Raw genomic sequence first — 17,654 nt, 5'->3', positions numbered from 1 at the left:
CTTCTTCCAAAATTTCCAGAAAACATTGAATATCACACAGTTAATCAAAACAAGATGTCTTAACAGCAAAGTACTGCAAGAGATCATTGCTATTGTGCGGTAGGACTCTCCAGTTTTTTCTTTAAAAGTTAACCCAACAGAATGCCTAACAGCTATGAAAGCACACTTAACAAGCTAAATCTTTCCTCCTCCTGTGTAATGTAATCCATCACGTAGGGCTCCAGTAGATAAAAACATCCTCATTTACAAATACAGTTGTACACTTTTAAACTTTGTGTTTGGCTAGATTTTCCTTTGTTCTCCTCCAAAACCTTTTGGGTTTGTTTTTACATGAGTACACACAAGAAAAGTAATCTGAATGAATTTTTAAAGTGGATTAGTTAACTGCATTAAACCCCATCTGGAAACTTACTCAGAATTAAAGTGGCCTTAATTTGATTTAGTTTAATTTACTTTGGAAGTGAATTAAGATAAATCCAATTAAATACACTTTAATGCTGAATAAGAGCACTTTAATCGGAATTAACTAAAGGTGTGAATTTAATTTCCCTGAGGCCTGGTCTATAGTACCCTTTGGTATAACTACATTGCTCAGAGTGTGAAAAATCCGTACCCCTAAGTGACACAGTTATACCAAACTTAACCTTTGTAGACAGTGCTACGTCGGTGGGAGAGCTTCTCCCTACTGCCTCTTATGGAGGTGGAGTTATTAAGCCGGGAGAACGCTCTCCTGTCGGCTAGTGTGTCTTCACTGGAAGTGGTACAGCAGCTGCACTGAGGCAAGTTTGTAGTGTAGACCTGCCCTGAGTAGCCAAGCCCTTATCCTGTAAGTTCTGGAAAGCATGTCTAGCAAAAAGAGTAAAAAAAATCTTCACTGTGTTCTCTCTTATTTAACATGTAAACAGTACGAGAGTTTACATGCAGCAGTATAGAGCTCACATGTTTTCACATTTTCTCAACACCTCCTACATTTGGATCAGTGTAGAGAGCATAAGCACACATTTATATTGCAGCCGGTTAAAGTGTATTCAGAACTTATTTTTTAAACAAACAGAAAAATCACGCACAGCAACAGTGTATAGTTTATTTTCTCTAATTTTAATGTGCAATATTTTCAGCAAACGTCTTTAAACATACATCTAAAATTATATTCCTTCCTTTTATTCTGAATACAGCTACTGTTGGTGTTGGGGCTCCAAGCCTTGCCCATCATAGCCCTCAAGCCATATGAGACAACATCATAGGACTGTATGGTATGCCAGTTACCCTATCCTTCCTTTGTCAGGCTGGTCTAATTTGACATTATGTGTAGACAAAGACTGATGTGAACGATGACAAGTCCACACACAACATGCATGTGACAAAACAATACACGCACCCCTAAACTGTGTTTCCATGGCATTCATGTCCAGCTAACTTTAATCACTTGACATACCATAGAAGCTCTCCTCTTAGGAATGTTGTTAGTTTTTTTGAAGTTATTTAATGGATACTTTAAGGTAACAGGCACAAACATTTCCATCTGAATTCTCAAAATGAGGTAAATGAGCACACTGGACTTCAGCACCCTTTCCAGATTCTTTGGTGCCGTGTTTACCCTAACAGAAGGTAGGCATCTCAGATTCTCAGTTTTACTACAGATAACTTTATTTAGAATAAGGGAATTACTGAAATACTTCCTTTGCTGTTTTATAACCTTAAAATTGCTCTCTTTTTACTGTTACATACTGGTGCCCGTTTAAAAATATATCCTTGGTTATTCTCAGTTGGTTCCTGGTTTTAGTGCATAGCATTCTTGGGGTCTTTATAAGAAAACTAAAACTTATTTAACACAGTGACTCAGTTGCCCCCACAAAGAACCAATGTGTAAAATCCTGAATGACTAACCATCTCTTTAGACTGCTTATTGCTATATTTATTGCTCATTACACCTGAATGTTTCTTGCATGGATAGTGTTTAGTCATGACAGCGCTGAAATACCATATGAAGATTTAGAGTCTGCTCTTGAAGACTGCTCTTGGAGGATTGCCTTTGCAGTGTTTTTGACACAACCTCCTTATTTGCTATACAAAGCCAACTTTAAGTTAAAAGAGAACAACATGATGAAATGTTCTTAAAATAGAATTAAGAAATACTAGATTGGAATTCACTTTTAATCTGAAGGTTGACTATTCTTTTTCAAGTTTTACTGAAAGCTGCTCAATAGGTATTCACAGTTTTAATCAATGTTCACGTCAAATAGTGAGTCAGATTTTATCCTTTCATGCTGAGAAGGGATTTTCTGCAATGGGAAGTAATATAACGTAGAATTCATGAATACCAGTGTTTGTATTTATTTTTTTAAGTGAGGGAGACATCCCAAAGTGGGCACAAGCACTAAAAAGAAGGATTTTTAATAAAACCTCACCTGACAGTCAAATTGCAAATAGAAATTACTTGCATTAATTCAACTTGTTTTAGTATAAGGTGTTTCAAATTTCTCCTCTGTTGAAAGGAATAAAATAAAACTTCACTGAAGACAAAGGAAATTACTTTAGCCAAACTTTACTGATCAAGTGATATCTGCCTGATACTTTTTAAAAATTCAGAGGCAAGTAAGAGAGTCTCAAAAGAGGCAGCACTTTATGAAAAAAAAGCAGGTTCTCTAGGTTAAACCTCATTTAGATTTCAATAAATTATCAATTTGCTTGTTCACAAATGTATTCTCTTAGTTATGCTACAAACTATTTCAAGACCCTCTAAATGAAAAAACTGATTTATCAATCACGCTATATGTATATAGAATGTGTTAAATATTGCTTATTTTAGTTATTTAGGACACCAGATATACATCTAACTATTTATACCTCGGGTCTCAGTGAAAAACTCAGTTTAATTTCCAAAACCAGTTTGATATCAAGCATGGATCTTGTTTTAGTCTACTGATAGCATATTAAAAAGGGAAACGGTTAATCTTGGTCAAATATAAAAAAATCATAAATTGGAGCAACAAATCTTACAGATGGTAATTTAAAAAAAAAAATCTAACCTTAAGATTTCTTTTAAATAGACACAGAAAACATGACCATGTGATATCCTGTTCTGCGGTAAGAGGCAGAAATTAAGCCATAAAGCACAACGTAATTACTGATAGGTGTCACCAGAATTGTGTAGATATTAGATATTTTTACAAATACAAAAATTATAATTTTCATTCCAAAAGAAACAAAGGACAAAAATGCACATCAAGGGAAATAAATGTTAAATTTTAGCCTTATAAATGTGTAATTACAAACTATGGAGAATAACCAGCCATGTCCCCTTCAAGACATTCATACATCTGAAAATGAATGTGTATTTGTATTCAGTTAATAATTCCAGAGAAGAAAAATCTAGACACACTGAAGATCTACAGACAGCAAACCTGTTTTCTATGTATGACAAATCTTCATGGAGAGAAGACCGACACACACAACTATTCTAATTATCCTTGAATTTATCTGAAGACAGACCTGGCTGCATCACTTTTGGGTGATGTTTTGAAGTGGGAAATCTGAACATCCTATCAAATGCCAACAATAGTACTGAGGACAGGGAATTTATCACATGTTGAAAAGAAATCCATTTCTGTTACATGTTGACTCCTTAGCTTAATATGCTCTTTTTATTGGTGGGAAAGTTTCTATGGCAAGTCTCGGCTGATTTGTTTGGAAAACTTCACAAGTTGGGATGGCCAGCCTCCATCATCTGGAGGCACACTGACCAACCATGCAGTGGCTATTTATGAGGTTAAAAATATGTAAGATTTATCTGTTCATGAAACAGAAAGTATAGTGATCTATGGTTAAGGTGTGACTATCAAATGCTTCAAAAATATATTAAAATCTGTTTTAAATTTTGGAAAATAGCTTACAAAAATATCTTCACTTACAATATATCATACAAAAACTGACTGGTATGTGGGTTTATAGAATAAGACTATTATTGGGGGTTACAAAAGGGACTAGTGATCTATATTACCCTTAATTGCAATCTGAGGGCATTATAGCTCACTTCCCTGGCAAGTGGTCTCTTACCAGAACTGTAAGATTTCCAGTATAACCAAAACCTTTAATAATATCTATTTTTAAACCCTTTCTGAACTTCAGTTTCTTTTTTTAAAAAGTCACCACAGTGCCATGGCCCAAGAAAGAAGCAGTAGCAGCCAACTCAGAGGGCAGAAATAAACTCTCTAGATAATAAACTCTATCAAACAGCTAGATACAGCAAAGTCCACAGTTATTTCTGCTGCCCATGTAATCAGTTTTGTACCTATCATAAGAGGAAGTGACATCATTGGGCAATTCCTTTATAATCAAGTTATGGGCAAAAGCAACCATTTTTGGTCTAAGAACTGGAATTAGTTTAAATCCATGGGTTTAATAAATACAAATATACACATTTGTATACAGTAAATGTAGTCATATGTGTATAATTACATATACATTATATACAGAAATACATACAGTATATGCTCCTTTTGATAACACTACTTAGATATTCTGAGTGTTACCAACAGGTGTTAATGAGAAAATGTAATGAGGTTAAATATAGCAATGTAGCTCAGAACCAAGGCATTACTTTTCTATATTGAAGAATTATATCAGATGCAGTTATCGGAAAAATACTGTCCTAGATTTCCCACGTGCAACCAACTAAAATCAAAGGCTTGTATGAGGCGTAAACAGAATTTGGCCCTGTGTAGAACTGGAGAATTTTGGAATTTGTGGATGTTTATGCAGTGTTTGTGTATAAACATAATGTTGTAGACAACTAATAAAAGAGGTTGTATAACCTAACACCTTGGCCAACGCCAGAGTAGACCACATTAGACTTCTGATTCTTAACTGTCGTCATAAATTTGCTTAGAGTAAAGTGAGTGGTTTATATCCAAATGACTCCATGGTTTCTGTTAGTATAAATGAAAGAGCCAGATAGTTATTGGCTACTGGAAACTTGCATCATTTTTCTCTCTCTCTCTCAAAAAAAAAAAAAAAACCACCAAAAAACCAAAACAAAACAAAAACCCCCAATGCCTCTGCAGCAGGTGAGAGCAGCTTAGTATACAAAAAGTGCTAATCCAGGCTATCTAGTCCCCTCTCCTTTACATCTCAAAATAAAGAAACTCAAAACAAGCTACCATCAAATGAATCACAAAAATGCCTTCTTAATATAGCATCAACACAAACTAGCCTATATGTTCCAGTTTTTAAAGTGTTACCCTACAAAAATGTGAAATGTAGTACATAAAATGTAACCTGTACATTAAGATGGATTTTAAAGATCACACAATGAGAAAATGAGGGCAATACAGATGTCAAGACATTCAGTAGAGTGGCTTTTTGTTCATTTCAAATTACAGCACATTTCATGCACCACACATTTTACAATTTTACATACTTTACATGATATAGAAATATTTAAGTTAAAATTTCTTTTACTGATATATTGTACTAAAATTTTAAATCCTGAGAAGAAAAAAGAAAAAAGTGTGGTTATGTATGTGCATTATATGTCCCATGCCACCAACAAATACACCACAGTATATTAGAAAGTCCAGAGACAGAATAATTGCATGCTGGGAGCATTACTCCTGAAAACTGGTTTCTCATTTCCTTGTTTGGGAGAGACGTTAGGAAACAGTTTCTGATCTATACTACCTCACAGTGTACATATATTATATATATATATATATATACACACACACACACACACACATAAACTATAAAGATTTGTAATGACTGAAAACTTGCACTGAGAGTATTTCTGTCAGATTTTCAATACCAGATGCAACATGGTGACTTAAATTGAACATCAGGAAGAAGAGTAATACCTGGCTTTCCTGCATAAAGTATCTGCCCATGTATTTTACAGTTAGTAATTCAGCCTCAGGTTAATCCCAAACATTACATAAAACATATACATATTTCCATTTAACACAGCTAACCACTGCTAATAAGAATGTTCCTATTCCACCTTTCATGTGATCCTCTGTGGTGCACAGTGCTTCTCCGTGCAAACAAGCATGAAGTATAAAACTGACAGATGCAGATTCATTGCAGAAGCAAATCCCAGCTGCTTTCTGCAAATTTATCTCTCTCTAAACATTCATACCAGAGTCCAAATCAAGCCACCGAGTTTCATTAACCAATATCATGACGTTCAGCATGCCGTGATCTTGTGAACATTTTGCAAGCAAGTTAGTAGGCGATGATATGGGCTTCCTGGCGATGCTACCATCTCAAACACAGACTGGAAGGCCCTTCGATCTAGTTCCTCATCTATCTGGTGTCTGTAAAAGTCTATGGCCACCAAACAGAAGAGGTTAATGTCCACTTGCTCCGATTTTCCCATTCTGCTGATAATATGTGGAAGACTGAGAAAGTAGTTAAGGGCATAATAATGAGGTAAGAGACAAACTTTAAAGTTTTACATAAAATATCACTGACTTAAAAAGCATTCCCAGATAAATTAAATATTTTTGCTTTACCACTGTGTAATTGTAAATGCAAGACATCTGCAGGCAGCAATTAAACTGCCATTGCAGAAGCTGTATTTCTTAGTTATATTTCTCTCAATAACTATGCAACTTCCCCATTATTGTTAGCTTAAAATGAGTTGGTAGGAATACTTTCCACTTGTTAAATTATATAATAGGAGAAAAACTCTCATCAACACAGTTCTTCACTGCTTAAAGATAAACAGAACTGTCAATGCACAGAGCCACAAAACTAATCATCAAGGAAATGTAAAACATAATGGAGACATTTCCATTTTTAGACTGTTTATCAAATGTCATATTCAGGGCTGATTTTCCTGAGCAGCAGTTCTTTTTAAGGTGAGAAGATTTTTTTTTTTTAATTACACGTTTGTTGGGCAATGCCACTGCATCCTTCAATTCATTGTTCCAACTATTTTGGGGAATGTTATCCTATTGCCAGTTTAAAATTATTGTGATTTGCTGCCTTGCAGAGGAATGTTTGCCAAACACAATTTTTTGGGGAGAGGTGGGGGAAAAGACAGAACTGCAAGGAGGGGAAAGAAAGTGGATGAGGATGTTCTTTGAGAGTGTTTTACCCTAGAGGAGGGGTGGCAAACTTTTTGGCCTGAGGGCCACATCGGTGTTGCAAAACGGTATGGAGGGCTGGGTAGGGAAGGCTGTGCCTCCCCAAACAGCCTGGCCCCCACCTCCTCCCACTTCCTGCCCCTTGAGTGCCCCCCTCAGAACCCCTGACCCATCCAACCCCCCCTACTCCTTGTCCCCTGACCGCCTCCTCCTGGGATCCCTGCCCCGACCGCCCTCCGGGACCGCCCCCTACTGGGACACCCTGCCCGTAACCGCCCCGAGACCGTCCCCCACTCTCCCCAACCCCTTTCGGAATGTGGCCCTGTGAACATGGGTGGAGGACATGGAGAGAAGCAGCTGTTTCCCCTTCAAAGCTCCGCTTCTCTCCAGCCAGGTGCGTAGCCACCCGGTGCTCCTCCTGAGTCCTCCCCCCCGTTCCCCGGGCTCCTGCCACACACACTGCAGCCCCTCCCCCCTGTGGGGGGTGTGTGTGCCAGTGCTGAGCTGCCTGAGAGCCTGGCCCTGGGGGCCCCTCTGTTGTTGGGGGGCCCCGTGCCAAGGCACCCTGGGTTCACTTGTAAATCTGCCCTTGAGCCACACCGCCAGCTGGAGCCAGCCATGCCGCCTTGCTGCCAGCACGGTGAGCTGAGGCTGTGGGGGAGGGAGGACAGCAGGGGAGGGGCCAGGGCCAGTTGGGAGCTCAGGGGCCAGACAAGATGGCCCCACGGCCTGTAGTTTGCCCACCTCTGCCCTAGAGCATGGCACAATGCTTATGACTGATTTTTAAAAGGAAAATAATAAAAAGCCACCTTGAAAATATCTGGTAAAAAGTTCTAAACATTATAGGCTTGTTAATCATTTGTTCCCTGAAATAAATCGGTTCTCAATGTCTCACAATTCTTTACTTTAAAAGCTTAGACCACTAAAAGAAAAGATTTTCCATAGTAATGTAGGAGTTGAGATGCAAGACTTCTCTAAAAATATATGTAAGGGATATGGCTGAACCTGATATACTGCTAAAAAATTCACCCTTACCTGATATTTAAATAATTCACAGTTTACATCTGATAGTAAAGTTATAAACCATTATGGTACCAATGTTGAACTATTACAGCTTGTACCAACCTGCATCCACTCTTGGCAATTCAAACAACTGAGTTGTAGATTAAGACCAGAAGGGACCACCATGACCATCTAGTCCAGTGGTTCGCAAAATGTTACAGGGGGTTCTCGGGGGAAAAAATTCCCTAGTGGTGGATAGAGCTGTCGCTAGGGACCCTGGCGAGCATGAGGCCAGCAGCCTGGAGCCCTAGACTGCCAGCTAAGCAGATCAAAGCAAGCATATCTATCACACTGAAGAGATTTAAACTCCAAGACTTCCTTTAAGAAATGGAAAGGAAGGTGGATATTTTTTGCTGTTTTTAAAATTAAATAGGCAGCTAGTATTGTTTTTAAAATTGTGAAGAACAAGTTTAAGCTTTGTGGTAACGTGCGTTGTTTGCCTGGACTGCTCAAGACCTGAATGGTTGTGTAGGAAGAACGCTTTGAGTTGGCTTCTTAAATACAAGCTACAAAAGTGAGACCCTGGAAGAGTGTTGCCGTTTTCATAATGTAATAAAAATATTGTAATGATAATAATTAATAACTGTGTAATAAGCATGTCACAAAAACAAATTTTATATTTCCAAGATCACTGCTTTTATAATTTATACTCAGGTAAAGGAGAAAATCCCTGGAAATATTCATTTTTAGGAGAGGGTTCACGAGACTTGTCGTTTTTGGGGAAAGGGATTCACAGGTTGTTAAAGTTTGGAAACCACTGATCTAATCTGATCCCCTGCATGATACAGGTAATATATTTTAACCCAATAATTGTATATTAAATTCTGAATAGACGTGGAGAATGAACTATGTGATCACTTTTGGAAGTGGCCCCACTTGGTGAAATCTGATGCCCTAGCAGGACATTGTGGAGAAGTACTACTGCCCATAGTGTACTTGTTAGATATATGAAGGGAGGATTTCAGTCTCCAGTGTTATCAATCCACTTTACAGAAGTGCTAAACCCACATAAAACCAATTTAGGATACATTGCTGAAACCCACTGAGTGGTGGAAGCACTGACAAAAAAACAGGAAAGACTCCACATTGCCATTGCAACAGGCGTTCTCTGTGTGAAGTTGGAGAGAGAGAGCATCACCCAATCACGGACCATTGGTGACTGTCCAGTGGTATGTAGTGTCTGAAAAACCTGCAAAAATGATAATTATTGCATGTGGGAAAAGATGTTCGAACTAATGGCCAGACATAAAACATACTGCAAACATGTAAGCCTAGATGAGTGTCCTGCTACTTAGTGTCCTAGAGGCATTTTACCCACTAAGATGGGTGATTCAAGTCAGCATAAGAATATTTATTAAATCTTTTATGATATTACATGTGGCAGTCAGATTTTAGTAATCAGGCTGTCAGTCAAAAATGTTCATTATGTACATGAGATTGCCCACAAAATTCCATTTGGGTACATTGTGACAGATAGCTGTATCTAAATACAATTAAAATAGCACATTAAACATCTGAGCCTTCAAATAATTTGTGTGTGATTAATTTCTACTTCAGATGTTGGGGAAACAGATCCCAAGAGATTATGCCAAAACAGCATATCCAGACTAGTGTTACAACTGAGGGGGCTATTCTTCCCAATCCATCTCAAATGATCTTACACCCCTTAGGGTGCCCCACGCAGTTATACGTAGATTCATAACTGTCTACTTTCTGTTCACTGATTTGGTAAGTGCCAGTTTAGTCATGTAATACTATGACCATGGAATCTGTCCTCTTTGGAATGTCACAGTACATCTAAACCTTTAAATGGGATTTAGAACTAGACTTGCATACAAACTACAGTAACTCCTCACTTAACATTGTAGTTATGTTCCTGAAAAATGCGACTTTAGACAAAACAATGTTAAGCTAATCCAATTTCCCCATAAGAATTAATGTAAATGGGGGGCAGGGGGCACTAGGTTGCAGGGAAATTTTTTTTTGCCAGACAAAAGGCATTATATACATTTTAAACAAGCAATGTAATACAGGTATAAGTTTTAAACAATTTTAAAGAAACAATTTAATATTACAATCATCATTGCTGAGTATGAAGGAATGGGAGGTGCCCCTGCCTCACTCCACACAGGCACAGCCCACTTGCACTGCAGACAATGAGGCAGCCAAAAAGGCTGAAGGTGCTGTAGGCTGGGGAAGCATGCTGGGCAACAGCAGCAACTTTCCCTACTGTGCAGGCAGCAGGGGTAGGGGGCCCTATGCCCCTCCACTTCACCCCTTCCCTCAAACCCCCCCCCCCCAACCTGCCTCTTCTTCCCCCACCCTCCCCTGCCTCCTGAATACTGCAAACCAGCTGATTGCCACGGGCAGGAGGTGGGGGAAACGGGGAAGGCTCTGATCCACAAGGTGCGCCGGCGGGTGGGAGGTGCTGGGGGAGGCATAGGGGAGCTCATGGGGGGCTGCCAGCTGTGGACAAAGCAGGCAAACGAACGACTTTATAGCGGTGCATAGCACAACTTTAAACAAGCACGTTCTGTAATGGAGCAGGGATGTAAAATAGAAACAACGTTAAGCGAGACCGTTAAATGGGGAGTTACTGAAATTTTCTACCCTAAATTGACAAATTAGGTAAAGTTGATTCTCTATCATGAACAGGCCTCTTTCTCTCACTCCTGAACAGGATATAACATGAATAAGAGTGTATAAACCTTATCTTTGATTTTCTGGCTCTTAAAATAAAATTTCCCCCCTGCTTTCCATTATGAATTCAGTATTGTAGGAATGTAGTCTTCTCTGAATTTTTTTACTTCAGAATTACGGGTTTTATTTATTTCAACTTGTGCAAGTAAATGTGAGAAAAACAAAACCTGTTCAGGTCTATCTTTGGAATTTCTAATTTCACCTTCAGTGTAATAGCACAAACATGGAGTTTGTTCAATAAAACAAAGCCACATGCTGGTTTATTTTGCTAGTCACTTCTATGAAGTTCTGCACCAGAATTATATGTATTGTGTCATGAAATTTAGCATAAACGGCATTTAAAAAAAAATCAAAACATTTGCCCTTTTCACATATTCAGCTCAATGTCATAAATGGAATTTTCAAACATCAGTAGTGAAGAGGTTTAAAATGATTTTTGCCAGATTATATGCTTGACGTAATACCAGTAATAGTACATTTGCCAGGAGTCCTAGTTACTGACTTCAAAGAGTGAACAGCCTTTCACCAAAAGTAGATTTAGGAAAATCAATTTAAAATACACTACCTTATAAACTACTGTGGCCATGAATTGTGGATATGGCTGCTGGTTGGATAAAAATTCTCCAATAACTTTGTTCATTACATCCTGTGGAGGGAAAAAGTCATCTAGGAACTGAGGGAGGATCCGTGCCACTACTCTAGCTTCAAAAGGAAATCCTTTCCGGATCCTAAAACAAAAAATAGAATATATTTGACCATTTTAATTCCGTAGAACATTCATGCTGATTTAGTCCCTATGAAATTTTTTTTCCTGTTTTTCTAGAGTCAAGAGGAATAAGAGAGGAATTCTTTTCTTTTATATGTAGCTAGACCTGCAGGCTCTTCAGCATTCAGATCTAACACTGACTCAACTGACAATCCAGTTCTCCAACAGCTGTATGACATTCAACTTTTGACTGCTAATGGGTTTATTTTTTTAAAATGATAGGCTGGGACTAAGTGAAGCTATAGAAAAAAAAAAAAAAACAACAAACTAACCCTACACCAGAGAGTACCACACTATGTCTGAGATGCATGCTGGCAATCTGAGAAAGAAAAATTTTCATCCATACCATCTCTGCTGGTTGAACAAAAGGGAAATAGCAAGAAGAATGTTATGTTAGGGACGGAGAGAAACAGAGTTAGGCTACGTCTTCACTACCCGCTGTATCGGCTGGTAGCAATCGATTGCTCGGGGATCGATATAGCGTGTCTCATCTAGATGCGATATATCGATCCCTGAACACGCTTATATCGATTCCGGAACTCCACCAACCTGAACGGAGTTGCGGAGTCGACATGGGGAGCCGCGGACATCGATCCCGTGCCGTGAGGACGGCGAGTAATTCGATCTTAGATACTTCGACTTCAGCTACGTTATTCACATAGCTGAAGTTGCGTATCTGAGATCGATTTTCCCCCGTACTGTAGACCAGCCCTTAGATGGCAAGGAAATGAAGCTCATTTTCTTTAAGGATACTTTTAATGAGGAAATACATTAGAAGCAAGAGGAAGACCAAGGACAGGGTAGGCCCACTGCTCAGTGAGGAGGGGGAAACAGTAACGGGAGACTTGGAAATGACAGAGATGCTTAATGACTTCTTTGTTTCGGTCTTCACTGAGAAGTCTGAAGGAATGTCTAGTATAGTGAATGCTTACGGGAAGAGGGTAGGCTTAGAAGAGAAAATAAAAAAAGAGCAAGTAAAAAAATCACTTAGAAAAGTTAGATGCCTGCAAGTCACCAGGGCCTGATGAAATGCATCCTAGAATACTCAAGGAGTTAATAGAAGAGGTATCTGAGCCTCTAGCTATTATCTTTGGGAAATCATGGGAGACGGGGGAGATTCCAGAAGACTGGAAGGGGGCAAATATAGTGCCCATCTATAAAAAGGGAAATAAAAACAACCCAGGAAACTACAGACCAGTTAGTTTAACTTCTGTGCCAGGGAAGATAATGGAGCAGGTAATTAAAGAAATCATCTGCAAACACTTGGAAGGTGGTAAGGTGATAGGGAAAATAGCCAGCATGGATTTGTAAAGAACAAATCGTGTCAAACTAATCTGATAACATTCTTTGATAGGATAACGAGCCTTGTGGATAAGGGAGAAGCGGTGGATGTGATATACCTAGACTTTAGTAAGGCATTTGATACGGTCTCGCATGATATTCTTATAGATAAACTAGGAAAGTACAATTTAGATGGGGCTACTATAAGGTGGGTGCATAACTGGCTGGATAACCGTACTCAGAGAGTAGTTATTAATGGCTCCCAATCCTGCTGGAAAGGTATAACAAGTGGGGTTCCGCAGGGGTCTGTTTTGGGACCGGCTCTGTTCAATATCTTCATCAACGATTTAGATGTTGGCATAGAAAGTACGGTTATTAAGTTTGCGGACGATACCAAACTGGGAGGGATTGCAACTGCTTTGGAGGACAGGGTCAAAATTCAAAATGATCTGGACAAATTGGAGAAATGGTCTGAGGTAAACAGGATGAAGTTCAATAAAGATAAATGCAAAGTGCTCCACTTAGGAAGGAACAATCAGTTTCACACATACAGAATGGAAAGAGACTGTCTAGGAAGGAGTATGGCAGAAAGAGATCTAGGGGTCATAGTAGACCACAAGCTTAATATGAGTCAATAGTGTGATACTGTTGCAAAAAAAGCAAACGTGATTCTGGGATGCAATAACAGGTGTGTTGTAAACAAGACACGAGAAGTCATTCTTCCGCTTTACTCTGCGCTGGTTAGGCCTCAACTGGAGTATTGTGTCCAGTTCTGGGCACCGCATTTCAAGAAAGATGTGGAGAAATTGGAGAGGGTCCAGAGAAGAGCAACAAGAATGATTAAAGGTCTTGAGAACATGACCTATGAAGGAAGGCTGAAGGAATTGGGTTTGTTTAGTTTGGAAAAGAGAAGACTGAGAGGGGACATGATAGCAGTTTTCAGGTATCTAAAAGGGTGTCATCAGGAGGAGGGAGAAAACTTGTTCACCTTAGCCTCCAATGATAGAACAAGAAGCAATGGGCTTAAACTGCAGCAAGGGAGATTCAGGTTGGACATTAGGAAAAAGTTCCTAACTGTCAGGGTAATTAAACACTGGAATAGATTGCCTAGGGAAGTTGTGGAATCTCCATCTCTGGAGATATTTAAGAGTAGGTTAGATAAATATCTATTAGGGATGTTCTAGACAGTATTTGGTCCTGCCATGAGGGCAGGGGACTGGACTCGATGACCTCTTGAGGTCCCTTCCAGTCCTAGAGTCTATCAGTCTAACCACCAACTGGAGAGTCTTCCGGGCAAAGGCTGCATCTGTTGATGCTTGCAGATCAAGCTCAGGGTGTCTTGGGAAAAGCAAATATGAACTACCACATCACTGATTTCCTCTGCAAAGGTACGATCTCTCTGCTTAATGAGGGTTGATCTTGTGGAGTACTCCATAATGCCTTTTAGGACTGACTTATGAAATCTTAAAAGGTGGTATTTTCTAAAGCATTTAGCGTTGGTGTAACTGTACCCACTGAAGTCAGAGGTATAACTCCCATTGAAGTTAATGGGAACAGTTAAATCATTGCTGAATGTTTTTTTTATAAAAGAAAAGTATACTTTTTAATAGTTCTTGCAGTTCACATACTCATAACCCTCAAAATGGGCATTCCAACCCTTCGTGATGGCACACACTGTGGTTACTGTATGCAGCCAGAGTCAAAACTACGATTTTCATCATGACTGTGGAAATGATATTTTTCTGACTACATTATAAGTGTCAATAAATAGGATTATAGTATTGTTAATTCTTACTTTGTTATGATCATTCAAATATTTTACACAAGTAATCACCATATGTGCTGAGGCATGTATTTTAGGTAAGCAGAGGCATTTGTTTTGTATAACAACATTTAATATGTTTCCTATTTACATTCTTGTATGTCTGTGTTGGACCCAACCGCTGTAATGACATTGCTGTGTACATTATTGGTACAGTATTTTTAATCAACAGCACAGTAACTATCAGAAATGACATTTTAAAATCATGAACAGAATAGTAGCCAACAAACTGAGACAATGCCAAAATGTGAGGCTTTTATTCCATTTTACGCTTCAGGTTTTGTTCTCTTACCTATCAAAAAGAACAGACACCCGTTCCATAGCCACAATAACAGACTCGCTGTCTGGAGCTGTGGGATTTGCATCTGTTGCACGACTTGGGCTAATTTTCTCTTTTCCTAAGCAGAAAAAAAGATATCTTGTAATAAGTTCAATAAGGTATAACTGAAAAAAATTCATTTCTGTCAGTAAGCTGTAAACATTTGTTTAATTTTCTGGAAAGTGCTCTAGAGGAGCTAGATATTAGTTTACTAAAAAGATGTACTTAAAACACAGAGCATAAACAATTGAATAATAAATCCACACCTGTATACATGCAAGTCAGCATTAACCCCAAGGCTGCCATTGCTCTGTGGGGACTGTGTATGTTGACTCTATCAACACTTAGTTTAACTAAAGATTCACTATCCAGCCTAGAAAGTTGCTCTGAAAGGAGGAGTCGTTCTAATCCTCTGAGGACGCAATGGTAAATAATGGATGGAGTTGATTCATCACTTCCAGACACCATTACGCCACAGACCTGAAATAAGCAAGAAAGAAATCTAAGAAACGATTGTATTTAACTAAACTCCGACACCAATATATTAGAAAACGACTAATGTACAATTGTAACAAGGAGAACTGATTTAATCTCCTCAAATCAAATCCCTTTGGGGGGGAGGGGCAGAGAGGTTACTCATCATACTGTAACTTGAGTTCTTTGAGATGTTTTCTTCCTATGGGTGCTCCACTACAGGATGCATGGCTACCCTTGACTGGAGAATGCAAAGCAGTATTCGAGGGTCCGTCCATGCCTGCACAGAGCAGCACCCTCTGCCTCCAAATGAGGGCACAAAAGATGGCCTGGACCCACCACCACTTAGTTTCTTCTTGACTGTGAAGCAGAGCCACCACAGACAAGAAAAAGGAGGGCGAGAGACAGAGGACCCAGAGGGACAAAACATCTTGAAGGACTCAAGTTACTGAAGGTAAGTAACCTCTCCTCCTTCTTTGAGTATATGTCCCTACAGATTCTCTGCTGTGGGAGGCAGGTGCTGAGGAGGCAAGTCCAAGACAGTCCAGAAGACTGCAACACCAAAGGTAGTATCATACCTGGAAACATACCATCCCTAGAGCATATGTAGGCAGATCTCCTGGAGACATTAGGCTTTGGATAAAACATTGGAAGGTGGATCTCTTAATTAATATTATTCTGAAGAGACCTTAGGGAAGAAATGAGGATGAGGATACAGAAGGTAGTAAATGACAGGTCTGCCATAAATGCATGGAGTGAAATGATGGCTACAAGGAACAAAGTCCTGAGGGACAGGTGGAGTAAAGAACAAGTATGTAGGTTCAAAGGAGGGTTTCCTCACGGCACTTAGGACCAAATTAGGGTCCCACTGGGAAGCTGCGGGCCCTTGAGGAATCTGGCCATAGTGGGGTTGGCAAAAACTGAGAAGCCCTTGATGTGTGAGTGGAAGGCTGTGATAGTGACCAAATGTATTTTGACTGAGCTCACTGACTGACCTTGTGTCTTCAAATCCAACAGGTAGTCTAAAATTTTGGAAAGCAGAACCTCTGATGCTGGAGAAGAGTGAAGAGAACATCAGGAATGGAAGTGTTTCCACTTCTGAAGGTAAGTTTTGCAAGTACTACTAGATAGGGGAACTGACTGGACCTTTTCGGAACAGGTTAGCTCTATCTTGAGAACCATCCAGGAACTATGCTCTCAAGTTAAAGGAGGAAGGATTGGGATTGATCAGGGTCCCAGAGTTCTGGGACAGGAGATTTTTCCTGACAGGACCCAGTTGGAGGGACGTTGCCACAGAGAGGTGCTGGAGGTTTGACTACCATGCTTGTCTTGGCCAGGACAGTGCTGTAAGGATAACCCTGATGCAGTTTGAGTAAGGTCTTGAGAATCAGAGGCAGAGGCTGGTAAACAAAGCATGGTACAGGGCCCTGGTGTTATCAGGGCATCTCCAAATGAGTTACAGCCTTATACTCCCTTGGAGCAAAGACAACATTTTGCATTGTTTGGGTGTTAAAGAGATCTGCATTTGGGAGACCCTACATCTGGCAGATGCCAAGAAAGACAGAATCACTGAACTCCCATTTGTAATCTTGAAAGAAATTTCTGCTCAGGAAGTCTACGACCTTGCCTACTCCAGCCTCTGGCTGGCAGCTAGTGCACTTATTGCCTTAAGTTCCTGTCTCTCATCACTTGTGTTCTTATCTCATGGGAAAGGCATTGGTTCCACAAGTTTGGAGAGTGCGTGTAAGGGCTGGGATCTCTCTCTTTTCTGTCAGTTGATGTAATACATTGTTGCCTGTTTTCCAGCTGTACCCTGAAGGAGTGGCCTTTTACCGTGTGAAGGAAGCCTATCGAATGACTCCAGTCCAGAACCTGGATGTAGAGTGTGACCTTTATGAGGACCACTTCCCCTGCGCAGTGTCCCCTTTGAGGTAAGCCACGCATCCCAAAAGAGAAATATCGGTTGTGAGGATCTTTGAGGGTAGGGTATATGAGAATGGGCTTCTCGCTCAGACCTTCAGTGGGTCATTTCACCACCTGAAAGAGTCCAGACCTTTTTGAGGAGACTGGCGTGTGTACAGATGTAAGCCATGTGTGAAGGCACCTGACATGCAGTCTCATGTGAGGCGTTACAAAGATGGAGGC

At 39.8% G+C, this 17,654-nt stretch overlaps 1 protein-coding gene across 1 annotated transcript in view; it reads right to left on the bottom strand.

Annotated features, from left to right (window-relative positions):
• Nucleotides 1-1,077: 1,077 nt before the first annotated feature.
• HTT (huntingtin) overlaps nt 1,078-17,654 on the bottom strand; it is a 219,835-nt gene continuing 203,258 nt past the window's right edge. The window contains 5 exon segments of the mRNA XM_030564220.1: nt 1,078-6,395; nt 9,176-9,336; nt 11,413-11,575; nt 15,009-15,114; nt 15,302-15,515. Of these exon segments, the coding sequence (XP_030420080.1) occupies nt 6,182-6,395; nt 9,176-9,336; nt 11,413-11,575; nt 15,009-15,114; nt 15,302-15,515 (858 nt within the window). The 3' untranslated portion in view covers nt 1,078-6,181.

Source organism: Gopherus evgoodei, chromosome 5 (assembly GCF_007399415.2).
Source record: "Gopherus evgoodei ecotype Sinaloan lineage chromosome 5, rGopEvg1_v1.p, whole genome shotgun sequence".
NCBI lineage: Eukaryota > Metazoa > Chordata > Testudines > Testudinidae > Gopherus > Gopherus evgoodei.
Note: the sequence above shows the minus strand (reverse complement) of the source record. Positions and strands in the feature narration are given on the sequence as shown.